We start from the raw sequence: 26341 nt of genomic DNA, 5'->3' as shown, positions 1-26341 counted from the left end.
GCCCGCTGGCCTCCTTGCTTTGGTTCTCCCAGGCCTCTCTGGCCCACTTGCTTTGTTAGGCCTCTCTCAGCTCTGGGTGCCGTGTGTGTGTGTGTGTGTGTGTGTGTGTTGTGTGTGTGTGTATCTAGGGGATGCTGGGAAATAAGGGAAGCTGTTTCCTCATTGACATTTACATTTGAATGTCTTTCTGGTCACCTGCACTGTCCTTCTGGTCATGCTGTGTGGTGGGCTTCCCTGACGTCGTGTTCCTGTTCTTCTGGCCCAGATCATGTCTCATGTGGAAGAAGCAGCCTGCCAGCTATCCAAACAGGGTTCAACCCTCTATGCAGTGCTGGAGGTTAAGAAGGGTGCCTCACTTAAAGAGATCAAGAGATCCTACAGGTTCAGACCCCAGTCCTCTGTTGAATCCTGGGATTTCCCCCCACCTCAACTTTTTTCTTTCTACCTTGCTTTCTGACCTTTGTAAATGTCAAGAGGTCTTTCTTTGGGGATCAAAGGAGGCCATCACGCTCATCAGTGTGCCATGGGGAAGAAATTTAGATTTTAGCTGCTTGCCTCCACCATTTGTACCACACCTTCTTCCTCTCCTGCACTCTCTAGAGACCTATCCCTGCCTTTCAGCCTAACCTTCCCTCTTCAGCCATTCTCTCCATCCCTTCCCACCCTCCTTTTGGATATTGCTTGGGTAGGAGACTGGCCTTGAAGTACCATCCAGACAAGAATCCAGACAATCCTCAAGCAGCAGAAATCTTCAAAGAGATCAACACAGCCCATGCTATACTGAGCGATCCTAAGAAGCGGGAAATCTATGACGAGCATGGCTCATTGGGAATATACCTGTATGATCATTTTGGCGAAAGTGGTGTCAAATACTATTTCATAGTGCACAGTTGTTGGTTCAAGGTACACAATTTTTCTTTGTCTTAAGAATAAGAAAGGAGGGGCTGGGGATATGGCCTAGTGGCAAGAGTGCCTGCCTCGTATACATGAGGCCCTGGGTTCAATTCCCCAGCACCACATATACAGAAAATGGCCAGAAGTGGCGCTGTGGCTCAAGTGGCAGAGTGCTAGCCTTGAGCAAAAAGAAGCCAGGGACAGTGCTCAGGCCCTGAGTCCAAGCCCCAGGACTGGCCAAAAAAAAAAAGAATAAGGAAGGAGGAGCTGGGTACCAGTAGCTCATGCCTGTAATCCTAGCTACTCAGGAGGCTGAGATCTTGAGGATCACAGTTTAAAGCCAAACTGGGCAGGAAAGTTCTTGAGACTCTTATATCCAATTAATTGCCCAAATGCTGGAAGTGGAGCTGTGGCTCGAGTGGTAGAACATCAGCTTTGAGGGACAAAGTTCAGGACCAGTACCCATGACCTGAGTTCAAGTCCCAGTACCAGCACACAAAAAGAAAAAGAAGGAGGAAGGAGAATGATTAAAAGGATGATATTGATCACAATGCATTATGCTCAAATTCATATTTCAAATTGAAACCCCTTCGTACAACTACTTAAAAAATAATATAAAGAGAGAAAGAACATGAGAATAAGGAAGGAATCAAGTGTAATGGTACACACCCAGCACTTGAGAGGCTGAGGCAGAAGGATTATGAATTTGAAACCAGCCTGGACTACCTAGACCCTGTCTCAATTAAAAAAGGAAGAGAATGGGCGGGCCAAGGGTGGGGAGAGGAAGGGAGGGAGGGAGGCCCACCTCTGCTTTGTCATCTCATTTTTTGATATGAGGCAGATAGAGGGAAGGGAGCATGAATGGAACTACATTAGAACTGCTGATCCCAGGCCTCTCTCCTTTTAGACACTCGTCGTCCTGTGTACACTGTTAACTTGCTGTTGCTGCTGTTGCTGCTGCTGCTTTTGCTGTGGGACACTCACACCACCACCTGAAGAGGACAGTAGGGAATATCCACCGAATGTCTATACTCAGCCTTCAAAGGCAGGTGAGAACCAGAGGCAATGGCCGAGGTCCGAGGTGGATTGGGAAAGGATTGGGGGGTGAGAATGACCTGTGACAATGGCAGGTTAGTCCCTAAATGTGACAGTTACAACCCTGGTAGTGAGCCAAAGTGAAGAAAAGATAGTCATTCACCTTATGCTGGCCTCTTCCATTAAGCTAAGGAATGGGTTACAAGGGCTTGGCCTAGAGGAAGTAGTTGAAGATAGGTAGGCTCAAGGATACAGTTCATTGTATTTGCTCAACAAAAGATAAACTAGGGATGTTGCTCAGCAGTAGAGTTCTTGCCTAGCAATCTGAGGTGTGGAAGGAAGGGAGGGAGGGAAGGAGGGCGGGAGGAAGGAAGGAAGAAAGGAAGGAAAGAAGGAAGGAAGGAAGACAAGGAAGGAGGGAAAGAGAGAGAGGGAAGAAGGAAGGGAGAGAGGGAAGGAGGGAGGAAAGGAGGAAGGGAGGGAGGGAGAGAGGGAGGGAGGGAGGTGAAGTGTCTGAAATTATTTCTTTTTTTTTTTTTTTTTTTTTTTTTTGGCCAGACCTGGGCCTTGGACTCAGGGCCTGAGCACTGTCCCTGGCTTCTTCCCGCTCAAGGCTAGCACTCTGCCACTTGAGCCACAGCGCCACTTCTGGCCGTTTTCTGTATATGTGGTGCTGGGGAATCGAACCTAGGGCCTCGTGTATCCGAGGCAGGCACTCTTGCCACTAGGCTATATCCCCAGCCCCCTGAAATTATTTCTACCAGAAATAGTTAAAACTTTAAAATGGTAGGTCAGCTGAAGTTCACACCAGTGCCACCTTGTGGTGCTAATGAGTAATGCAACAGAATGGAAAAAATTATTACTAAATGTTTATATATGCAAGTAAACATGCATAATTCCATCACAGGAAAGCCAGGAGTTTTATAAGAAGCGATGATAGCGACGATTACTAATGACATACCAGGCAGAGTAAGGTAAGTCAACTCCGCGCTGAATGGAAAAAGCACATCAACTAACTTCAAGTAGTCATCTGTGAAAAGTTCACATCCTTGTTGTATCTTGGACTCTAGTGCTTTCCATCCGTACACAGGGGGTTTGCTTTAAATTCTAGGGGATTATTCTTCCTGGTTAATAAGGTGACAGCTGTTTCTGCCGCTAGGTGCTGGCCAGTGGGGTGCCCGCTGCTGTCGCTCTGCACTAGACGCATTGAAGAGAAGCAGGGAGTTCTGTGCCCGTACTTTCATTTGACTTCTCTTCTCTTAAGAACCCCTACTTTTAAAAGAAGACTAAAAATTTTTACAAAAAAAAAGAGAAACCCTACTTCAGAAACATCGATGGCATTCATCTTCGTGAGAGGATGGCGTCCATCCTCTCTGCCTCAGAGGAGCCACTGACCTGGCCACATGGGGTCTTCCAATGACTTCTCAGCCCACTTTTAATCTACAGCGAGAGCAGCCCTCCATCCATACCTGTTATGAGAACTCACACCGCGGCATCAGACTTTTCCTGAGCATTCTTTTGTCCCGTGTCGACCTTGTGATATCTCTGCCAGGATCCTAATAACTGAGCAAGGTGGATTCTGTCCAAGGAGCTGATGCAGCACCCGGTCCTCCTTTGCTGTGGCCCTGTATCAACGACTCCCAGCATCACCCTCACCCCCAGGCCACTTCTTTCTGAGGCCAGGCTCACCTTCTGGTGCCCACACCCTGGGCACTGCGGTTCATCCATGAGTCAACTCCAGAGATGTCTGAATGCACTGGAGGCTTGCAGGTGGCCCATTCCTCCATCGTGGCTTCTCCCTGAACTTCAGTTCCAACCCAGCGCCCGTGATCAGCTCTGGTGCTGTGGGCCAGCTGTGGTCCACACAGCGTGCCTGCTGCCTCTGCCTTTTACCACATTCTTGCAGGCAGATCGTCGTGTGTCTTCTTCAAAAAATCAGGGCATGACAGGTGAGAAGGAAGGATTGTGTGTTACAGACTCGCTCCTGACTTTGGTCTCTTGTGCTGCCTGTTTGACATCGTCTCCACACCATTCCTTCCTTGTCTGTGTGGGGTCAGGACCTAGGGGCTGCTCAGACTTCTCTCCCCTCACTGGGAAAAGGGCTAAGCCATGGCCGTAATAAAAAGCCTTTATCCAGTCCCAGTGTGTGATGGGCCTGGGCTAGATTGAAAGGCCAATGTGTGTGTGTGTGTGTGTGTGTGTGTGTGTGTGTGTGTGTGGCAGGGGGTGGGGGAGGAGGGGAGAGACAGGCCAGTGCTGACGTGTAGGACCAGCCTGGCATGGAGGGTAGAGTCCAGGACACCTGGAAAGCTGGGGGTCAGAGCTTCCCGGAAACTAGTGATGGTGGCCTTTTTAGTGCCCTAAGAGTTCCCTGAAGACTGATACCCTCATACCCAACATAGGTCCCTGGCATTCAGATCCTTTCTGCCCAGCAAAGCGTCTCCCAATTTCCAAACGATGTGTAAGTGCTCTTGGGACAAAATGGCACACTTTCCCAGAAAGCTCTTGGCCTGGTGCAGGCCTAGTCTGCAGCCTCTGACCTCTCCAACTGCTTTCCTAGGGGAAATAGAAAGGGTTGGGCGGGACGGACATGGGACAAGAGCTTTCCCCTCTAGCGTCTTGAGGAAGAAGGCCCGGGAGCCGGCCGAGCCTTTGCCTTGCCGCCGACCATCCACGCGGCTGGCCAGATCTGCCCTTCACACCCACCGGGAAGCTGGAGGAAGATCCCGAGCCCGGCTTGGGGAGCGGGGCGCATGAGAGGCGTGTGAGGGGAGCCTTTGCTTGCGGAGGGGTGGGGGGGGACCCTCGCAGGTCAGGGCTGTGCCCTCACCCTCCCCATTCCCCGGGAGTCAGGGTCACTCACGCGGGGCGCCGGCGGCGACAGCTGTGGCTCTCCTTACAGAAGCTAAATCGGGAGCTGGAATGTCACGCCGAGGGCCCCCGCGCCCCACCCCCGGCCCGTGCTCCTGTTATTCTCCTGCCTGCCGAGGAGCCAGTAGGGGCCCCAGGAGTGAATGAGAGTGGTTTGGGGGGAAAGGGGACGTTCACGGGGAGGGAGGGCCGCCTGCACGCGCGCACCTGCCCCGGGGTGAGGAGCAGGGACCGGGAGACCGCGCGGTGCCCCGTCCCGGGAGCCGCGGAGGGAAGCTGAGCGCCCGCGGGCAGGCTGCAGGCAGGAGGCCGGGCGCGGAGGCCCGGGGGGCCAAGGCCAGGGCCTGCGGGATGAACTTCGCGGTGGGTTTCAAGCCGCTGCTAGGGGATGCACACAGCATGGACAACCTGGAGAAGCAGCTCATCTGCCCCATCTGCCTGGAGATGTTCTCCAAGCCCGTGGTCATCCTGCCCTGCCAGCACAACCTGTGCCGCAAGTGCGCCAACGACGTCTTCCAGGTGGGCCCCGGCAAGGGCGCGGAGCCGACCGTGGGGGAAGGGCCAGGGAGGGGGGGGGGCCCTCTGGGAGGAGAGGGGGTCCCCGGGGCTGAGGAGCGGGAGAGCTGGTGTCCCAGGATCCCAGAGTAAGCATGAGTCAGCAGCTGCCCCAGACCAGCCAGACACTGCCTCCCTCCAAAGAGGGCTGGCGGGAGCTAGGAGAGGGCGCCTCTGCAGAGGGCCCCGAAGGGGACTGCGCCACACTCCACCGATAGTTTGGTTCCATACTTTGAGACCCTTGGGAAAGTCTACCGCAGAGATAAGTGAAATACTGAAACACTAACACAGTACAACCCACGAGAACGCCTGTAATGATGGCTGAGCTATTTAAGGGAACGCTCAAGGCCTCCATTGTTTTGGGGGGTGTGGGGGGAGAATAAGATAGAGGGGACTAGGAATATTCTCCTCCATGTCCGCTCACTCCTGTGGCTTCCGGATTCGGTTAAGAGGCCTACAGGCTATAAAGAGCCCGGGTCACTTGACAGGAGGCAGACACAGAGATGGAATTGTACTTCCCAGAAGTACAGCCAGCTGGGGTTGATTACAGTCCCGGGGCCAAGCATAGCTAAGGAAAGTCACAGCTACTATCTTGGCCAGCGATTATAAAAGCCAAAAGCAAGCTGGGGACCTCAGCCTGTGCCTCCGGCCTGTGAGCCTAGTTACTCAGGAGGCTGAGATCTGAGGATCATGGCTTGAAGCCAGTTCAGGCAGAAAAATCTGTAAGACTCTATCTCCAATCATCCAGCAAAAAGCTGGCTTGAGGCATGGCTCGAGTGGTAGAGTGCCAGCCATGAGCAAATGAAAACGTGAGCCTCTGAGATTCAAGCCCCAGAACCACCACACCTATAAAAAGAATTCATGTATTTTTCCACATTTGTATCAAATATTATAATGAAATGTGCTGAGCATTTTTTCCTTTTCTCCTCCTCCTTTTGTTCTTTTGGTGGTTTGGGATTTGAACTCAGGGCCTCACACCTGCTAGGCAGGTGCTGGATTGCCTGAGCCCCACCTCCATCCTCCTTTTGTGTTGCTGTTGTTGTAAACCTTGTCACTGCGCCCCTGCTCCTTTTTCTCCTTGTGGGAAGGGTTGAATCCAGCACCTTGGGCATGCTTAGCACGTGCTCTGCCATCCAGCTGCTTCCCCACCCGCAACACAAGTGATTTCTTTCGTCATTCTTGGTGGTGGTGGTGGTGGTGGTCATGGGGCTTGAACTCAGGGCCTGCACACTGTCCCTGGCTTCTTTTTGCTCAAGGCTAGCACTCTACCTCTTGAGCCACAGCGCCACTTATAGCTTTTTCTGTGTATGTGATACTGAGGAATCGAACCCAGGGCTTCGTGCATGCTAGGCGAGCACTCTACCACTGAGCCACTGAGAAAATGCTTCTCCTTCTAGGTCCTTGGGGGCCGTGTGTTTGGAGGGAAAAGATTGGGCTGAGTCAGGCCATCGCCCGCTGTGCCCTTTACCAGCCCTCACTCGCCTTCTATTTACTTCTGCTGGTCAGGGCTCACTGCTCTGAACCCTCTCTGGACCTTCTCCTGCCAAGGCCCCTTCCTACCTGCTTTTCTTCAGTGTCCAACTCCACCAGTACTTGGCCTAAGAGCCCCTTGACCTCCCCCTGCAGGCCGAGACTGCCATGTCTTCCCATTCCAGTGTAAGACTACATGTTGCCTAGCACCTTGGATTTTCCTTTGGTCTAAGTAACTGACCTCTTTCCAGCTGAGATTCCTGGGAGGAAGTGCAGAGAGGTTTCTTCTCTCATGAAGAGAGCCTTCTCTCTCCCAGAGTACACTGAGACTCCCTCTCACGTGAATCTGAAATATGTGCCTAAAGCAAAGTCTGGAAAGCACCAGCCAGGGTGAGTGCCAGTCACATGATGTCATGTACAGAGGGACCCAGGAGGAGGCGGTGCACAGAGCCTCCATGTTTCAGCGGCCTCCTTGGCTCTAGGCAGTCTTCTGTATTGCCACTCACTGTTTGCATTTCAAGATGCTTTTGAATGCTGGTCTGGCCCAGAGAGACCTAGGAATAGTTTGGGCCAAACTATGTGCAGAAGCCAGGCATGGTAGTGAATGCTTGTAACCCCAGATACTCAGGAGGCTAAGACAAGATGATCGCTTAAGCTCACAACTTTGAGATCCCCAACCATGAGACACCCCCCCCCCCCATCTCAAAACAAGCAAGTGGGCCAGAGGTGTGGCTTGAATGGTAGAGAGCTTGCCTAGCAAGAGCTGCGAACGCACACACACACACACACACACACACACACACACACACACACACACACACTCTGTGAGTGATGGTGGGCATGTTTGAAAGTGAAGCGCACCCAGGCCCTCTGCAGAGAGCACAGTGAACAGCTCATTCCCTTGCTTTATTTGGGGGTCTGGGGGAGGCCGACCCAGTTATCCAGCTGCACCTTTGTCTGCACAGCTCAGCAAAGCCCAGCAGCTCTCTGTCTGAGAGATGAGCATATTTAGTTTTTCACACATTGCCTCCACATTTTGACAACTCCAGGCATAATCAGATTGTGTGTTTTCTAAGTATGGCGACAAGAATAGAACTTTTAGTTCTTCCCTCTTCAAACCACTTAGGGAGAGAACCTTTAGAACATTGCCTAGAAAGTTAACAGTTATGAAAGTGACACCAGCATTTAAATTTTCACATGGACACTTTTTGCAAACACCCTAGGAGTTTATGTCACAAAGAAGTCACCTACCACTGACTTCAGACCCTCAACTTTCTTCACCAGAGAGAAACAACTTTCCTTGCACATGTGCGTGTTTTCATACACGCGGAGCCCGCAGAAGATAAATTGCCTCTGTTGTGACCGGAGCACTGTCTATCGAATCCATCTAAAACACTTAGACATTTCTGATGCCTCCAATGTCTTCTGTCTTAAAAATTGCCACAGTAGACAATGAAAGAGAACTTGTGCCAGGGTTGGAGGTGTGGCTCAGGTGGTAAAGTGCCAGCCAGTGAGTGAAAGCAAGCAGCAGATAGCAAGTTTGTCTTGGTCAGGGACCACCCCCTCAAACAGAGAGAGAGAGAGAGAGAGAACCTGGTCACATGCTGGTGGCTCATACCTGTAATCCTAGCTACTCAGGAGGCTGAGAGCTGAGGATTTTGCTTTGAAGCCTGCTGAGCAGAAAAGTCTGTGAGATTATCTCCAATTAGCCAGTAAAAAATTGGAGTGGAGCTGTGGCTCAAGTGGTAGAGCCTTGAACAAAACAGCTGAGAGCTCTAGGCCCTGAGTTGAGAGAGAGAGAGACAGAGAGACAGAGACAGAGAGACAAAGCCTGGGGTGGGGGGATTGTGTTGATAAGCTCAGGTTAACTGGACAACCAGGAAGCCAAGTTGGAAAAGTGAAAGGTTAATTGAAAATGTTGAGCAGGATTAAGGATTTGGGAGGAAAGTATCCATAATCCCTCTGCATCCAACACATTTTTTTTCCATTTTTGTTTGTTTGTTTGTTTTGTTTTTTGCCAGTCCTGGTGCTTGGACTCAGGGCCGGAGCGCTGTCTCTGGCTTCTTTTTGCTCTGCCACTTGAGCCACAGCACCACTTCTGGCCATTTTCTATATATGTGGTGCTGAGGAATCAAATCCAGGGCTTCATGTATACGAGTCAAGCACTCTTGCCACTAGGCCATATTCCCAGCCCCATTTTTTTTTCCATTTTTGCATGTTATCTCCAAGCTCTCTTCCCCAAACATATATTACACAATTGTCATTATAATTCCCTTTGTTTATTTAGGATTTGTGTGTGTGTGGTGGTCCGAGGGCTTGAACTCAGAGGGCCTAGGTGCTGTCCCTTAGCGTTTCAAGACTAGCACTTCACCATTTGAGCCTTAGCTCCATTCTGGCTATAATTCTCTTTAGAGTGATAACACTTTTCCTTTTCCCTGAACTGAAACAGAAAAAAGTATGACATTAGCCCCCTCCTCCCATTTCTCCCTCCTCTCTCCCCACACCTGCACCCACTCAACCATCAAGGATTTGGGGTAGAGCAAAGCTGTTGGTGTGGGAATTTGACACAATCATCTTCCCATGTGTTTCTCTATTTGTAAACTCTCTGCGTCTAAACTACTTTAAAGCAAGCCTTCGGTTTATTTTTATACCTGCCCCCGCTTTTCTGTGGGCACTTATGTCTGAGCTACAACCTGTTGGTGCTTGCCAGAAGGCCAGAAAGTGCTGGAAGAAGGTTGCCCAGGAGCCACAGCTTCTCCCAGGCCGGGGGGACTCACAGGGGACTCAAGCAAGAAGTGCTTTAATGAAAGAATGTGGGAACGAGATGGTCTTGGTTTCTCCCCAGCGCAATTTCATTTCTCCTTTCTCCCTCTCCCTTTCTCTCTCTCTTTCCTTCTCTCTCCCTCTTCCCTTTCCCTCTCCTCTGCAGTAGTGGGTTTGGACTCAGAGCTTCTTGCTTGCTAGGCAGGTATGAGCTTTAACAGGCCAAGCTCAAGCCTGGATCTGTAACATCCGGTACACAAGGGCCCAGCAAAAACCCCACCCGGTTTCCAGCTGCATCAGGCCTCAGATGCCAGCCTCCTCCCACCCCTTCGTGATGGTTCTCCCGCACAACGAAGGGGCTCCCTGACATTCTGTGAGTCGCAGGTCTCAGATCTTTCTCATTAGGAGAGAAGCTTGGTTTCATGGGAACAAATATCTCCACTGAGATTTAGCATTCATGGCGTCTCCTCCTATCACCTTCCTTTTCTTTCTTTGTTCTTTTCTTTTGGCAGTACTGGAGTTGGAACTCAGGGCCGTGTACTTACTAGGCTGATAAGGATACTGTTGAGCCACACCTTCAGCTTTGGTTCAGGGTGTCCTTTACTGCCTTCTTCCTTCTTGCTTTCTGCTCTCTTCCTGCCTGGGCTGGCCTCGAACTGCAAGGATTATAAGCATAAACCACCTTCTTTGACAACTTGCCACTAAATGTAAAGCAAGAAGCGATTTCACCTCTTCACTTACACATCTTCAGATTAAGTGAGTGTCTTAAACTGACCTTTACATCCTTGTGATTAACCGTCTGGCTTCACAAATTCATTCAAGAGCAATGCTTCTGGAGGACTATATTTAAGGCCTTTCTCTCCTGTTACCGGGGTTCCAACTGTGTCTACACTGCTTATCAGCCTTCTTCCAGCTTTGTGATATGCCTGTAATCCTAGCTACACACACTTATTACCTAGTTCTCTTCTCACAATCCCTCTTCTGCACACAGCTCAGCGTTTTACAGAAACCTGGATCTTCTATGTTCCCATAGTTCCTCCAGTGGGTGAGGGTCTGGTCAGCCATTCATTACTAGGCAGGCCCCAGGTGGGGGAGATCACCTCCAACAGCCTGCCTAATGTCCCGGGCCTGTGGGGCACCAGAGCCCCCTGTGTAGTCAGAGGGGAGGCATGCTCTGAAGTACTCAGAGCGTCTCTCCAGATGGGCCATTTCCATTACATGTTGTGAAACGGCACAGGGGACTAGAAGGTGCTAGAAAGCATCAAGCAGCCTACACCAGGGACAGCTCATAGCATGGACAATGCCTGAATTAAGTTCCTATCTTTTTATTTCGTGTGTGTGTGTGTGTGTGTGTGTGTGTGTGTGTGTATACATACACATGCATGTGCTTGCCAGTACTGGGGCTTGAACTCAGAGCTTGGGCCATATCCCTTAATATTTTTTTTTTAACTCAAGGCTCTACCACTGTAGCCACAGCTCCACTTCTGGCTCTTTGATGGTTACTTGGAGATAAGAGTCTCACACTTTCCTGCCAAGCTTTGAATTTCAGTCCTTAGATCACAGCCTCCTGAGTAGCTAGGATGACAGGCATGAGCTACACGCACCCAGCTCCTTGTTCTCTTCTCGTGTGTGTGTGTGTGTGTGTGTGTGGTGTGTGTGTGTGACAGAGAGAAAGAGAGAGAGAGAAAGTGTGTGGTGCTAGGGTTTGAACCATACACTTCTACCCCTATTCCATTCTATTTTATCTTTCACAGTGAATAAAAAAGTTATTTCATAAGCCAGGCACTGGTGGCTCATGCCTGTAATCCTAGCTACTCAGGAGGCTGAGATCTAAGGATTGTGGTTCAAAGCCAGCTCAGACAGGAAAGTCTGTGAGGCTCTTATCACCAATTAACCACCAAAAAAACAGAAGTGGCACCATGGCTCAAAGTGGTAGAATGCAAACCTTGAGCAAAAGAGCTCAGGGACAGCACCCAGGCCCTGAGTTCAAGCCCCAGGGCTGACAAATAAAAGGTCATTTCATGCCCTGAGATTCCTGAAGGTCATTTATTTGTAAGCTATTTTTATAGATTAGGATTGTTAATGTTTCATTTGGTGTTTTATCATTAATGGAGTACCTTCACAAACGTGATCGCATTTGAATTAGATAGAATGGATGTTATCTCCCTAGTGCAGGGAAACCATTTAGAGTCACACAACGAAAGGGACAGATAGGAACATAAATGTAGGTGTCCTGTTCTGTTTCCTAGAGCAGTGGAATCTCCTCTACACACTGCATCACTGGCGCACGAGCCAGTACTTTCTTGGGTGAAATCCCTTGTGAAAATATGACTTAAGGAAAGAACAAGGGGTTGGGGATTTAGCTCAGTGGAAGAGCACTGAGTTCAGTCCTCACTTCTAGAGGTGGGGGGGTGGGGGGAACGAAAGAACAGCCTTTTAATTTTTGTTGTTGTTGTTGTTGTTGGTCCTGATACTTAAACTCTGGGCCTAAGAACTGTCCCGGAGCAACTTTTGCTCAAGGTTAGCACCCTACCACTTGAGCCACAGGACCCCTTCCAGCTTTTTCTGTGATTTAATTGGAGATAAGTCTCACAGACTTTCCTGCCTGGGCTGGCTTCAGACTACAATCCTCAGATCTTAGCCTCTTGAGTAGCTAGGACTACAGGAGTGAGTCACCAGCACCCTGATGACAAGTTTTTTTTGTTTGTTTTTTTTTCTTTTTGGCCAGTCCTGGGGCTTGGACTCAGGGCCTGAGCATGGATTCCTCTTTTAAGAACAATGCTCACAAATGCATGTGACATAATACTTATGATTATAAAGGAAGCCAATTGCATTAGAATACAGTGTGTATTCTTTGTGGGATACTATGGTCACCCAGGGGGCAAAACTGATTCTTTTTTTTTTTGGCCAGTCCTGGGCCTTGGACTCAGGGCCTGAGCACTGTCCCTGGCTTCTTTTTCACTCTGCCACTTGAGCCACAGCTCCACTTCTGGTCATTTTCTGTATATGTGGTGCTGGGGAATTGAACCCATGGCCTCATGTTTACGAGGCAGGCACTCTTGCCACTAGGCGATATCCCCAGCCCCCAAAACTGATTCTTAAAAGGGGGTGAAAATCTTACCCTTCATATGTATAAAGCACAGATTACCATATAGTACATAGAGAGAGACAGCCTATCTGTGATGCCAACATTAACAGGAGAATATCTAAAATGACTCCTAGAGAGGACAATAGTGAAAAAAGGCTTGGGAAAACAGATATAATTATCAAAACGTTTCAAGTATTGTGTGTGTGTGTGTGTGCGCGCGCGCGAATGTGTGAAAGTAGTAGGGCTTGAACTCAGGACCAGGGTGCTATCCCTAAGCTTTTTTTTCTTTTTTTCACAAGGCTAGCACTCTACCCCTTGGACCCCAGCTGTAGTTCTAGCTTTTTTTGTGGTTAATTGAAGGTAAGAGTCTCATAGACTTTGCTGCCCAGGCTGGCTTCGTACTGCAACCCTCAGATCTCAGCCCAGTAGCTCAGATCACAGGCGCGTGTCAACAGCACCAGCTTTATTTTTTTCTTTTCTTTTCTTTCTTTCTTTCTTTTTTTTTTTTTTTTTTTGCCAGTCCTGGGCTTGGACTCAGGGCCTGAGCACTGTCCCTGGCTTCCTTTTGCTCAAGGCTAGCACTCTGCCACTTGAGCCACAGCGCCACTTCTGGCCATTTTCTATATATGTGGTGCTGGGGAATTGAACCCAGGGCTTCATGTAGACGAGGCGAGCACTCTTGCCACTAGGCCATATTCCCAGCCCCCAGCTTTATTTTTTAAATTGAATTCATGTTAATTAATAACAGGCACTGTGCCCCCCTCCCCCACCCAGGCAGCAGCGGTGGGGGGGGGGTGCAGGGGCTGGGGCATTTGCCCCCCAGCAGTGAGGATGGCAATCCCAAGAGTGATTTTTCAGAAAATGACAAAGGCCCCCCAGGGGCAGGTGGTGGTGCCCCCACCCCAAGACGCACCAAATTTCAAGACTTTATATATAACAATCTCTGTGCTCCAAGGGGAGGAGAGAGACACCTGGCAACGTCCTGGAAGGGGAGGAGGATGGAGCCCCAAGCCATCCTGCCTCCTCAGCCACTTCATTAGCTCAGACACATGGCACTACAGGCACCCACGGCCATAGCCACCACTGCTGCTTCCCCTGCAGTCCAGACCAACACCTCACTTGGTAAAATCACTCTCGATTATTCCATCATCACCCTCAGCTTCAAAGCCTTCCGTAATGCAATGCACCTTTCCAAGGCACCGAAAAGTAAAGCCCAAACATGAATCCATAGGTACCTAAAGCAATGTTCAGACTGAAAAGAACCCCAAAGATAAGGAAGCCAAGGACCTCTTCTTAATCAGTCTTATAGTATTTAGAACACCCTATATTCTTCACCTCACATAGGGTGTAGACACATGCCCATCGGAGGGAAGCTGAGAGGGGGGCACAGAATGAGTGGAAAGTGGGAAAAAAATATATATATATACAGTAGAGGGGGCCCAACAGCTGCAATGGACATTGATGAAAGAGAACTAAGCAACTCAAGGTGGGGAAGTGGGGGGCGGAGGAGGAAATGAGAGAAAAAGAAGGACCAGATTACACTAAGCAAAAGGAAAGAAATGTACACAGCACCTGACCTAGAAGGAATTGTTTTATTGCTAATATTCATAGAGTTCATAAGCATTGTAGACTAGAATGATGATGGCCATCACTGGGAAGGTTAAAAAATGATGAAAGTGGGCTGGGAATATGGCCTAGTGTTTGCCTTGTATACATGAAGCCCTGGGTTCGATTCCTCAGCACCACATATATAGAAAAAGCCGAAGTGGTGCTGTGGCTCAAGTGGCAGAGTGCTAGCCTTGAGAAAAAAAAGAAGCCAGGGACAGTGCTCAGGCCCTGAGTTCAAGCCCCAGGACTGGCAAAAAATAAAAAACAAAAAAATTATGAAAGCAGGGGGATGGGGGGAGGGAAGGTAGGAGAAAAGTGAGGAAGGAGGTAACAAGGATGACAAGAAATGTATATGTATTCACAACCTTAAGTATGTAACTGTAGCCCCTTTGTACATCATCTTGACAATAAAAAAACAAAACTCCCCTTTCCAGCTTCCTCCAGTAACTCCCCTCCCTGTTTTAAACCTGAGTGCCTATAGTAACTGTCTCCTGATGCTCTTTTTAACCCACCTTCTACGCTGACTTCAAGTTGCATCTTCTTATGCATCCAGTTCTGTGGATAAATATAGTTTTTTTCTAAGTCCCCTACAGTGGTTTCTCCTTATCCTGTCTCTATTATGGCACTCTAGCTCCCCCTTTTGTTCAGATCAGCTCTGAGCATCGCATTAAAAAAGAAAAGCTGGGGCTGGGAATATGGCCTAGTGGTAGAGGGCTTGCCTCACTTGCATGAAGCCCTGGTTCAAATCCTCAGCACCACATACATAGAAAAAGTCAGAAGTGGCACTGTGACTCAAGTGGTAGAATGCTAGCCTTGAGCAAAAGGAAGCCAGGGACAGTGCTCAGGCCCTGAGTTCAAGCCAGGGCTGGCAAAAAAAAAAAGCTATTCAGCTAGGTGCTAGTGGCTCCAGCCTATAATCTTAATGTACTTGGAACAAACGGGCTGGCTGGATATTGTCATAGCTTTTCAGTCTCTGTTTAGTCCTTTAACTCCTTCTGTGAAAAGAGGGGTAGGAACTTGAACTAATTACCAGTTGAGGCCTGCTCAATTTTGTTATGTCATCTCAGGGTATTTTCCACATGGAATCCAGTGAATTATGTCTAAAGTACCTGAGAAGAGGCAATGGAGAGGGTCTTCCAGGAGATTTGTGCTACTTCCTCTCCTTGTCACAAATAAGCGGGTCCTTCTGTTTGAAACAGGGGCCCTCTGAGAAAGGGAGGAAGGAAGGCTGAACACATGCAGTCGTGCTATTCAGCATCCACTATGTGAAAAATGAGCTTTGTAACCCGTGGGCAGGAGTGAGAGGGGAAACTGAGGGGAAAGCCAAGGAAGGTTGCCAAAAACGAAATGTACTCATTACTGGATTTATGACATGGTAGCCCCCCTGTACAACACCTTAATAAAAACAATAAAATTATATTGAATAAAAAGAAATCGGACCCTCCTAGTGCCCTATGAGACATGGCAGTTTGATTCAATGGGTGATCTTTTATTTATCTTAAATGAGTCCACAGTTGTTTAGCTGATTTTTGCATGTTCTAGTTCTTTCCTCTGTGAAAGGTTTGGTCCTTTATGGTCTTTACTCCTTTAAAAAAAAATCCACCTCTGCCTGAGAATCACTGTGTCCTTCAGCTGGTCTATAGCGTCTTGAATCTGATCAAGTAGGATAATATCTGTGTGGCTGACTGGAGGCCGAGCTCTTGACTTCAGACATCAGCTTTCTCCTCTCTTAGCTGATGAGCACAGTCCACAGTCTTCCCATCTTTGACGTGAGGCTATTAGTAGTACCTACTTCACAGGGTTGAGATGAGGAATACTCGCATCCTGACATGGGCCAGATGTGGTGTTGCACGCCAGGAACCCCAGCTATGTCAGAAGGCAGGAGCAGGAGGATATGGAGTGTGAAGGAAGTCCAGACAAAGTTCTATCTCAAAAGCAAACTATGAACAAAATGACCAGGTGTGTGATTCTTGCTGCGTGCATGAAGTCCTTGAGTCTTGAGTCCTTGAGCACAAAATAAATGCGTAAAATAAAACAGAACAAATCTGACCTAAAGTAATTGCTCACTAGATATTTGTCATTGTAGTGTGTGTGTGTGTGTGTGTTCTGAAGCTCTCAAGGAATAAATTCCTCAAGATAATCATATAATGAATAATTATAATATAATATAAAAAAATATGGGAAGCTCATAGCGCTTGGGCTTGATATGAAACAGGCCCTAGTAGAATGTTTCCGTGTCCCTGCAGTAGAGGGATGGAGCTGGGGAAAGAGGCAAAAGTCAAGCTTGGCTAGGAGCTCTCAGGCTTAGCATTCTCTCAGAACCTCCTTACCTGCTTAGCTTCTAAATGTTGACAGGGAGTTGGGTGAAGCAGACAATAGCCTGTAGTTGCACCCTTTCATACCTGTCCTAAACGCAACATTCCTATAATCCTAAAAGGAAGTGTGAGAGGGACAGATATACAAACCTAGCCTTGGATAATCTCAAACCTATCTGGTCCAGCTGTATTAAGGGCTCAAATGTTCCTTTCTTATGGTTCTCAAGAAATCCCAAGGAAGAGGTGTTATTTGTAGCACATACCAGTGGCTTTCCCCAAGCTAAGCTGCCGCACTTCACAATGGGGCCATGGTCCTGCCTTACCCACAAGCTTTGCCACTGGAGGATGCAACAGAACCCCTGACTCTGCAAGCCAGGGGTGGTAGTGCACACCTGTAATCTCAGCACTCCAGAGTCTGAGGGAAGGGGGATTGTAAGTTCCAACCCAGCCCGAATTAACAAAACTAAGCAAAACATATGCTGGGGTGCTATTGCTGTGCATAGCTGAGGGTCCTTTGAACCCCACCTTCCAGGTGGTGTATGAGGATTTAGAGAGTTTCACAGAACCCAATTCTAGGAAACATATCCAAACATTCAAATTCTCAGGTGGCTGTTAGTCTCTACTGCTCTCGGGGAGTACAAGATCTTCCGACTTGTTAGGATTAGCTCCTGTCATAAATGGCCAAAAACACCAAGTAACAATGGCATACAGCACCAGGGGTTTAGGTCAGGGGCAAAGCACTTTCTCAGTATATGCAAGGCCTTGGGCCTTCCCCCCAAAAATTAACAGCGGCTTGAAAAGAAATTGCTTTTGTCCAAAAAGAACTTGTGTGAAGCCAGTCTAGAGCTGCCTGCTAGGGAAACTGCTGGCTTTATCTTGTCGTCATTCCCAACTTCTGTGTACTACTTCGGGGCTCAGCATAGCTATCGGCTTGAGACATCGGATATTCCATCCATCCAGGAAGAAAAAGAGTGGGAAAGCCCACAGAACTGTCATCTCCAATTAAGTACATCCAAAAAGCCAGAAGTAGAGTTGTGGCTGAAGCAGTAGGGTGCTAGGGTTTTTGTTGTTTTCTGCTTGTCTTTTGCCACTCCTGGGGCTTGAACTCAGGACCTGGGCACCGTCCCTGAGCTTCTTTTGCTCACAGCTAGCACTCTACTACTTGAGCCATCTTGCCACTTACAGCTCTTTCTGTTTATGTGGTACTGAGGAATTGAACCTAGGGCTTTGTGCATGCTAGGCAAGCACTCTACCACTAAGCCACATTCCCAACTCCTAGAGCACTAGTCTTTAGGAAAAAAAAAAAAAAGAGAAAAGCTCATGGATAGCACCCAGGCCCTGACTTCAAGTCTTAGGACCAGCACCACCACCAACAACAACAAGAAGGAAGAAATAGGAAATGTCCCTACCATTGAAGATACTTCCTAGAAATCACACCAAACATTTCTATCTACAACTCAGTAGGCAGGGACCTGCCACACCTTGCTGGATGCAGCCTTTCTACCGCATACCTGGCTAAAACTCGGGGGTTGTGTTGTCGAAGAACAGGTGAGCAACGGGGAACAATGAGCAAGCTGCCAGTCTTTCACCTGTTTCTCTCCACAAACCTGATTGTCTCCTCTCTGGGAACTGGCCTTTAGTGTTCATAGTTTCGGATCCTCACAGGTTTCCAGCTCCCCAGGCCTCCTCAGCTCCAAGGCGGCACCTAGGGCAGCTTGGTCAACCTCAGTATCTTATCCAGGAGAGGACACTTGGTTGGTTCTGCCAGGTCAGATGATCACTCAGCTTTTAACCACACAGCTGTGGCCAGGGGCGTGGCAGGACTCCCTTCAGGATGGGATGGAGGGGGTCTCTAAGTAAGGGGTACAAATGTCTCTCTGAGCCTTCCTCCAGCTGTCCCCATGGCCAGTCCGTCCCCGGCGTGCGGCTGCCATTGTCCGCAGGGCAGGGGTGTATTTTGTTCATGCCTCTGAGCCTGGCAACAGCCTGGCACCCACAACCTTGGATCTAAAGCAAGCGATCCACTGTAGACTCTTAACTTGACAGAACTCAAATGCATGACAGGCTTAGAGAAGCAAAAAAAATAAAAGCGCCAGCGGAAAAGACTGGGAGCCATTTCCCAGAACAACCCAGCTACGTTTCCTTGGTCTGCACAAGTGTTCAGCAGTTGCACTGTGCGCCTCTGCCTAGGACTACAGAGAAGCTCTTCCAGACCTGGTCCATAGGGCCCCCCAGGCCGGGCCATGATTCCTTTCCTTCCTCAGCCTTCCTGCTAAAATGCTCAACGGAGCGCCTTTGAGGTCCTATCTTGACCGGGCCTTGACTAGAGTGAGTGTCTGTTCAGAAACACTCAAGGAGCATTTGCTTAGAGCTAAGGCCTCCTCTCCTCCCGGGTCCTCATGCCTCTCTGTGCCCGGTCTCTCCTGCCACTTGTCCCCCGCAGGCCTCCAACCCTCTGTGGCAATCCCGGGGCTCCACTGCTGTGTCGTCAGGAGGCCGTTTCCGCTGCCCATCTTGCAGGCATGAGGTTGTCCTGGATCGACATGGCGTCTATGGCCTGCAGCGAAACCTGCTGGTGGAGAACATTATTGATATTTACAAGCAGGAGTCCTCCAGGTGAGCTGCGGAGGCCTCTCCCTTTTCTCAAGGGCAAGAAACTCATCAGGAGGGACTGAAGCAACCCGTGTTCTTCAGCTCAGCGATGAGAGGATCCATGGGCAGCGGGGGCTGGGGGAGCTGGTCAGGGCTGTGCCCCCAGCCTGTCCTCCTGGAGCGAGGCCACCCAGTCCACATCCAGACCCCTGAGCTCACTAGCCCTCTGGGACTTCCAGTCGAGATTGCATGGGACATCTTTGCCCCCTAGAATAAAGACTCCTCATCACCCTGCCTCCTTCCCCACCCCTCAGGCCACTGCACTCCAAAGCGGAGCAGCACCTCATGTGTGAGGAACACGAGGACGAGAAGATCAACATCTACTGCCTGAGCTGCGAAGTGCCCACCTGCTCACTCTGCAAGGTCTTTGGGGCCCACAAGGACTGTGAAGTGGCACCACTGCCCACCATTTACAAACGCCAGAAGGTATCAGGCGAGAGAGGGGTTGGGGGGGTGAGGGAGGCACCAGCCTCTTAATCCACTTGGCTGTAAGGTCTAGTAAATCAAGGCTGACGGTCCAGCTCTACATTTGACCTTGAGATAGTTACTTGACCTTCACTCCCTAAGGGGTAAAGCAGGATGAAAGTGCCTACTTCTGAGAGCTGTTATAAGCATACAACGAGGTAACAGATGGTAGCAAAGGCTTCAGGATGGTGGCTTTGATACTCCCAAGGGCCTCTCAGTAATGTACAATTGCGTTCTACATGAAACAGAATTTTAAAATTACATTGCCTGACACATGGGAAATAACATGGCCCCTGAAGGGAACGAGGGCCAATAAATGGCCCGAGTCCATAAAGTGCTGCAAACCTCAGACTTCTGTAGAGATTCTCTCAGGGGACTAGATTCGGACCAGTCCTTTGGGGCCATTCCGATCTCCAATCATTGATATTCAGCAAGATCCTGTCTCAAAGGGAGAGAAAGGTAGAATAAAAAATGCCAAACAAGAATAGAATATAGAAAATGACTATGTAATGGCTGACCACAGTGGTATTACTGTAATCCCAGCTGCTGGGGTAACTGAGTTCAAAAACTGCCAAAGCAACATAGCAAAACCATGTCTCAAAAAAAAAACAAACAGGCTGGGGATATAGCCTAGTGGCAAGAGTGCCTGCCTCGGATACACGAGGCCCTAGGTTCGATTCCCCAGCACCACATATACAGAAAACGGCCAGAAGCAGTGCTGTGGCTCAAGTGGCAGAGTGCTAGCCTTGAGCGGGAAGAAGCCAGGGACAGTGCTCAGGCCCTGAGTCCAAGGCCCAGGACTGGCCAAAACAAAAACAAACAAACAAAAAAAAACAGTTAAAAACCAGACCATATCAATTTAACAACCAAATAGAGCTTTGAAAATTAAAACATACAAAACATCCAGTGGATGGGTTATGTGATGTAGTCCTCTGAAGAGAGAAATAGTACAGATGCTGAAAACAAAAGCAAACAAAACCCCCAGAAGGCAGCAGTCCCGGGAGGTAAGAAGGCTGAGGATGGGAAAGGTGTAATATACGCATCATCAGTGGCTGGGAATATGGCCTAGTGGCAAGAGTGCTTGCCTCGTATACATGAAGCCCTGGGTTCGATTCCTCAGCACCACATATATAGAATGGCCAGAAGTGGCACTGAGGCTCAAGTGGCAGAGTGCTAGCCTTGAGCAAAACAGAAGCCAGGGACAGTGCTCAGGCCCTGAGTCCAAGACCCAGGACTGGCAAAAAAAAAAAAAAAAAAAAAGTGTAATATACGCATCATCAGATCCCCAGAATGAGAGAATGCAGAGAATGGAGCAAGGCCATGTTAACTGAATGGGCATCACTAAGACATTTTCAAAACTGATGGAAGACACAAATCTACAGATGAAACATCTAGCCGTGTGTGTGTGTGTGTGTGTGTGTGTGTGTGTGTGTGTACATAAGACACAATAAGTCTTGCAGATTTTTGGAGGATGTCTGTTTCTATCATACTTTCTCCACCTCCATCTCAAATCCACAAAATGTTCTTCCATGTTTCTGGAATGGTCCCCAACCTTCTAGATGTTTCGGGGGAAGGCAGTCTTCACCTAGGTAAGCTGGAGGGGTGGGAAGGCTGTGGCCGCAGGCCCGATCCTCCAGCTCTCAGAGCTGCCCTGTGTGTGTGTGGCAGAGCGAGCTCAGCGATGGCATCGCCATGCTGGTGGCGGGCAACGACCGAGTGCAAGCAGTGATCACACAGATGGAAGAGGTGTGCCAGACCATCGAGGTGAGCCTGGGCTGGGAGGAGGAGGGAGATTCACTAACCTGGAGACCCTCAGTTCCAAAGACAATGGCTTCTAGGCTGGGAAGGTGGCTTAGTGGCAGAGTGCTTGCCTAGCATGCATGGAGCCCTGGGTTCCATTCCTCAGCTCCACATACACAGAAAAAACTGGAAGTGGCACTGTGGCTCAAGTGGTTAGAGCCCTAGCCTTGAACACAGAGAGGCTCAGGGACAGCACCCAGGCCCTGAGTTCAAGCCCTAGGACTGGCAAAAAAAAAAAAAAAAAAAAAAAAAAGTACAGAGAGAATGGCTCTGACTTTTGGGCAGAGCATTTCAGGGCCCCTAGATTTGGTGGGGTGTGTCAAGCCAGGCTACTGAGTTTGAGTCCCATCTCTCCTACTCACTACTTTAGTGACTTTCTTTCAGTTACCTAATTTCATTACCTAATTACATTAAATAGTGATGATGAGGAAAGTGGAGGCATCTTGAGTTCTAAGCCAGCCCAGGCAATTTAGTGAGACCCAATCAACACACAGACACACACACACACACACACACACACACGCCAAACTGAGTGCAGTGGCACACAACTGTAACCCCAGCAGTCAAGGAGGAGGCTAAATCAGGAAGACAGTTCAAAGCCAGCCTAGGCTACATGTGAGACCCTACCTCAAGAAATCGTCATTAAACAAAGTGAGGATGATAAAGTGACTGTTTCCTTGAGTCTTTTTTGAGAATTAAATGGAAGTGAATGTAAATCACAATCAGGCCTGAGCTATAGATGGCATCCATGAAGCTACTTTGCAATGTGCTCTTGTTTGTCATTGCTTCTGGAGAGATCCAGGCAGGGGAAGGGGGGGGGCAGGGGCGTGTTTGTGCCCGAAGTCAGGTCATTTTCCTTCTTGGCTCTCTATGGATCCCATTCAGTGGGGGGGGGGGGGGGGGAGCGAATTACACACCCAGGTCCTGCAGCCCTGGGTTCTCGGCGGCCCCACGTGCCTTCATGTTTACTTTGGGTCTTTCAGGACAACAGCCGCAGGCAGAAGCAGTTGTTAAACCAGAGGTTCGAGACCCTGTGCGCAGTGCTGGAGGAGCGCAAGGGCGAGCTGCTGCAGGCGCTGGCCCGCGAGCAGGAGGAGAAGCTGCAGCGCGTGCGCGGCCTCATCCGGCAGTATGGGGAGCACCTGGAGGTCTCCTCCAAGCTGGTGGAGTCGGCCATCCAGTCCATGGAGGAGCCCCAAATGGCGCTCTACCTCCAGGTGGGCCCCCGGGGGGAGGGCGGCGGCCGGGCACAGTGGCTGAGCCAGGGATGGGGGGGGGGGGGAGGAGGGGGCGGGGAGAGGGGGGGGAGATAGTCACCGGCTCCACGCTCTTCTCCACGAAGTGGGATGCGCACCCCACTTTCGCCACCGGCGGTGCGCCCTGAGCTCACCCTTTCCCCATTTCCTTCCCTGCAGCAGGCCAAGGAGCTGATCACTAAGTGAGTGTGTGTGTGTGGGGGGGGGGGGGGACCTGACAGTGAATAGTTGGGCGGGAAGGGGAGGGAAGGGCTAGGGAGGATGGCGCGGAGTCCCGTGCGCGGGGAGAGGCTGGGGGCGCAGGGGCGTCGCCCCCTGAGCCCCCGCGGCCGCCGCAGGGTCGGGACCATGGCGAAGGTGGAGCTGGCGGGGCGGCCCGAGCCCGGCTACGAGAGCATGGAGCAGTTCTCGGTGAGCGTGGAGCACGTGGCCGAAATGCTGCGGACCATCGACTTCCGGCCCGGTGAGACCGCGAAGGCGGGGCGCGCGCCCCCAAATCCTCTGTCCTGAGACGAGGGTGGGGGAGGACCGCCCGAGGAGCCGGGGTCCCCCCTTCACCGGGGTCTCCCTGGCCCCAGGCGCAGCTGGGGAGGACGAGGACGAGGAGGTGGCGTTCGACGGGGACGAGGGGAACGCGGGCCCCGAGGAAGAGCGGCCCAGCGCATCGGAGAGTGAGCGACCCGGGGGCTCCGGGCGGGGGCGGCTGGGGGGTCCTCCCGGCCACACCCCCGCTCCGCCCGCCCCCTAAAGTGCCCCCCAGACCTGGAGCCCACGCAAGCGCCCCCTCCCCCGACCCCAGCGCACGGGAATGCGCCCGCCGACCCGGTTCAGTCTGCGGGAAGCCGCAGCGTGGAAAACCCGCGGGCCGGGGAAGGCAGGACGCAGGGCTCCCACGCGGCCCCTTTGTTCCTGTGGAGCACCCGCCCACGGCGCCCTCTTTCCTCCCACAGGCCTGCACTGACGCGGTCCCCGGTGGAGAGCCCACGCCTCTCCCCCCCCCCCCCCCAGCCCCGGGGTCCCGCGCCCGCCCGGTGGAGGACCCGCGCCCCGGGGGTGGGGCCTCAATAAAGGATCCTTGTGTCCCAGACCCCTGCGCTTCCTTCCGCCACCGGAGGCCATTTGGGGGCGGAGGCGAAAGGGATCCCCGCGCGCTCCTTTTCCGTGCCAGGTGCGGACTCCGCGCCCAGCCCCCCCCCCTCCGAGGGTGGTGAGGCGGCGCCGTGCGGACCTCTGGGGACCCGGATCTGGGCGAGGGGACCGGGCCATGGCACCCCAGGAATGTGGCTGGAAGAACACCCTCCCTTAGGTCCCCCTCCTGTGCGGTGGCCCCCGCGCGCCCACGACAGAAGCCAAAGGCGCTTCAGCACTTTTATTAGAAAATCGCCACGTGGAGGAGAGTGCTGCGGGGGCCTCCGGGGGCTCCGCAGGGCGGGCCGAGGCCAGCGTCGGCCCAGCCCGGGGTGGAGGAAGGGGGGTCAAGGCTGGTCGCCGACCTAGACGGGGCGGATCACTTGCCCACCGAGTCGAATATGATGCGGTTCTGCTCGGCGCGCTCCCGCTGGCTCTGAGTCCGCGCGAGCTCCAGCAGCGTCCGCAGCAGGTGGAAGGTGAGGTCGATGGACAGCGGCGGAGGGTCGTCCCGTCGCGGCCGCTCGCTGGAGCTCTCGGATTCCCACCGCGCGGGCCCCGCCGGGCGCGGGAAGCGCTCGGCCAGCAGCAAGAGCAGCGCACGGGCTCCGCCGCGCTGGCTCCGCGTCGCGGGGCTCCATCGCAGATGCGGGTCCCGGACCCCGGCCGCCGCCGCCGCCGCCTCCGCCGGGCCCCACTGACTGCTCCCGGGGCGGAGCTGTGCCAAGAGCAGCAGCGCCACCAGCCCCGCCGCGCATCCCCTCGGTCTCATGGTGCCACCGGCCCTGGACGCACAGGGGCAGCGTGGGGTGAGACGCGCCTGGGCGGCTGCAGGGAGCGCGATCCCCTTCCCACACGCGCCCAGCGCCCCCGCCGGGACCCCCTGCCCACAGCCCCCGCTGCCGCCGCCGCCAGCGCCGCACGGGTTCTGTTCCATCCCTCGTGCCCTCCCTTCGGTCCTCCCCGCGGGGTGGCGGTGGGTGGGCTGGGCACAAAGTCCTGGTGCGGAGGGAGTGTGGACCAACGCTTTCAGCCACTCACGGGGTGTCAGGGCGTCTGCCCGGCGCGCGACGGAGCTCCGGCGGGGCCCTCGGGGCCGGAGGAGGACGCCTGGGGGAATTCGGGGTCTGTCCCGGGACCGCCGCCAGCCTTATATATAGCGCCAGGACAGCTCCGACTGACGTCAGCGGAGAGCAAGCGGTGCCCGTAGAGGCAGTGACAGCCGCGGCCACGGGTCCAGCGGATTCCAGCCCCGAGGGGCGCCCCCCCCCCCCCCCAGATTGCGAGTCCCTGGCCTAGCCTTGGAAGCAGCTGGGCCAGGATAGCGAGAAGGTGGCCATGCTGTGTGAAGGCTGCTCTGGGACGCGCGAGTGTCCCCGTCCACTCAGAACTCAGAACAGCTAGAGGTGACGAGGCACTGGCCCCAGACATGTCTAGCCCCCCCCACCTCCGCCTGCGCCTTCTGCCCCCGCCTCCCCCACAGGAGGGCGGAACTAGGGGGGGCTGTCCATGGTGCTGACCCTCTCCGCCAAGAAGAACCTTGTGCTGGTCAAACCCAGTCCCTATTCCTCCACCACCTCGATGACAAACCGGGCCAGTCTGGACTGTGCTGCAGGCACCCAGCCAACACTCATCCAGAGGGCCCCGTCCCAGCCGGTCTCCCAGGCTCCTTGACAGGACTACAGCCCCAGAATTAAACTCGATGGCTCTTTGCCTGGGACAGTATATAAAAAAGAACTTCTTGGGCTGGGAATATGGCCTAGGGGTAGAGTGCTCGCCTCGTATACAAGAAGCCCTGAGTTTGATTCCTCAGCACCACATATATAGAAAAAGCCAGAAGTGGCGCTGTGGCTCAAGTTGGCAGAGTGCTAGCCTTGAGCAAAAAAGAAGCCAGGGACAGTGCTCAGGCCCTGAGTTCAAGCTCCAGGACTGGCAAAACAAAACAGAACAAAAAGAACCTCTGAAGTCCAATGCTAGTGGCTCACGCCTCTAATCCTAAGTACTCAGGAGGTTGAGATCTGAGGATCAGAAAAAGCCAGAAGTGGCGCTGTGGCTTAAGTGGTAGAGCGCTATCCTTGAACAAAAAGGACCTCAGGAACAGCCCCCAGGCACTGAGTTCAAGCCCCAAGAAAACTCTGGCTTTCAGTCACAAAAGACCAGTCTATCTGTTTCCGAGTTTGCCCACAGTGGTAGTTTAACATAAGTCACTATTAGCAGCAGTTTTATTATGCCTTTCACCTAGTACAGGTCACTGGGAAGAAAATAAGGAAACGTGGTTTGCAGTTTCTACTCTGTCTCTAACACATGGTGTGGGCATGTCATTTCACTTTTATTCACTTTGGTGTCCATCTTTTTATTTTTATTGTTGTCTATCCTGGGGCTTGAACTCAGGGCCTGGGTTCTGTCCCTGAGCTTCGTTTGTTCAAGGCTAGCACTCTACC

General features: G+C 51.7%; 3 protein-coding genes across 4 annotated transcripts; 2 read left to right on the top strand and 1 right to left on the bottom strand.

Annotated features, from left to right (window-relative positions):
* Window positions 1-268: 268 nt before the first annotated feature.
* Window positions 269-5080, top strand: Dnajc5g (DnaJ heat shock protein family (Hsp40) member C5 gamma). The gene is given in 6 exon segments (XM_048352228.1): window positions 269-381; window positions 641-647; window positions 649-903; window positions 1802-1943; window positions 2061-2166; window positions 4783-5080. Coding segments are annotated over 6 exon segments (921 nt in total).
* Window positions 4884-23859, top strand: Trim54 (tripartite motif containing 54). Of its 2 annotated transcripts, none has more exons than XM_048353249.1 (9): window positions 4884-5319; window positions 19043-19215; window positions 19506-19677; window positions 21385-21480; window positions 22500-22733; window positions 22932-22954; window positions 23111-23235; window positions 23357-23443; window positions 23723-23859. In XM_048353249.1, the coding sequence occupies exons 1-9, from the start codon at window positions 5152-5154 to the stop codon at window positions 23731-23733; spliced, it is 1089 nt and encodes a 362-aa protein (XP_048209206.1). In that variant the 5' UTR covers window positions 4884-5151; the 3' UTR covers window positions 23734-23859. The 2 variants fall into 2 exon arrangements, with proteins under 2 accessions (XP_048209206.1, XP_048209205.1); XM_048353248.1 differs by having other exon boundaries at window positions 4890-5319; window positions 23351-23443.
* Window positions 23860-24279: 420 nt separating this feature from the next.
* Ucn (urocortin) lies at window positions 24280-25013 on the bottom strand. The gene is made up of 2 exons (XM_048353251.1): window positions 24942-25013; window positions 24280-24685 (listed from the first exon to the last, which is right to left on the bottom strand). The coding sequence occupies exon 2, from the start codon at window positions 24670-24672 to the stop codon at window positions 24280-24282; it is 393 nt and encodes a 130-aa protein (XP_048209208.1). The 5' UTR covers window positions 24673-24685; window positions 24942-25013.
* Between the last annotated feature and the right edge of the window lie 1328 nt (window positions 25014-26341).

This window comes from Perognathus longimembris, chromosome 8 (assembly GCF_023159225.1).
Source record: "Perognathus longimembris pacificus isolate PPM17 chromosome 8, ASM2315922v1, whole genome shotgun sequence".
In the NCBI taxonomy this organism is placed as follows: Eukaryota; Metazoa; Chordata; class Mammalia; order Rodentia; family Heteromyidae; genus Perognathus; species Perognathus longimembris.
The sequence above is the reverse complement of the archived record's forward strand: the minus strand, read 5'-3'. Positions and strand labels throughout refer to the sequence as shown.

What these genes read in the sequence shown, in the direction of transcription:
- Trim54 (XM_048353248.1), top strand. Translation starts at nt 5,152, where the DNA reads ATGAACTTCGCGGTGGGTTTCAAGCCGCTGCTAGGGGATGCACACAGC. An exon ending in TACAAGCAGGAGTCCTCCAG is followed by an intron (nt 19,216 to 19,505) that starts GTGAGCTGCGGA and finishes CCCACCCCTCAG; the next exon opens with GCCACTGCACTCCAAAGCGG. An exon ending in GACCATCGACTTCCGGCCCG is followed by an intron (nt 23,236 to 23,350) that starts GTGAGACCGCGA and finishes CCCTGGCCCCAG; the next exon opens with GCGCAGCTGGGGAGGACGAG.
- Ucn (XM_048353251.1), bottom strand. Translation starts at nt 24,672, where the DNA reads ATGAGACCGAGGGGATGCGCGGCGGGGCTGGTGGCGCTGCTGCTCTTG.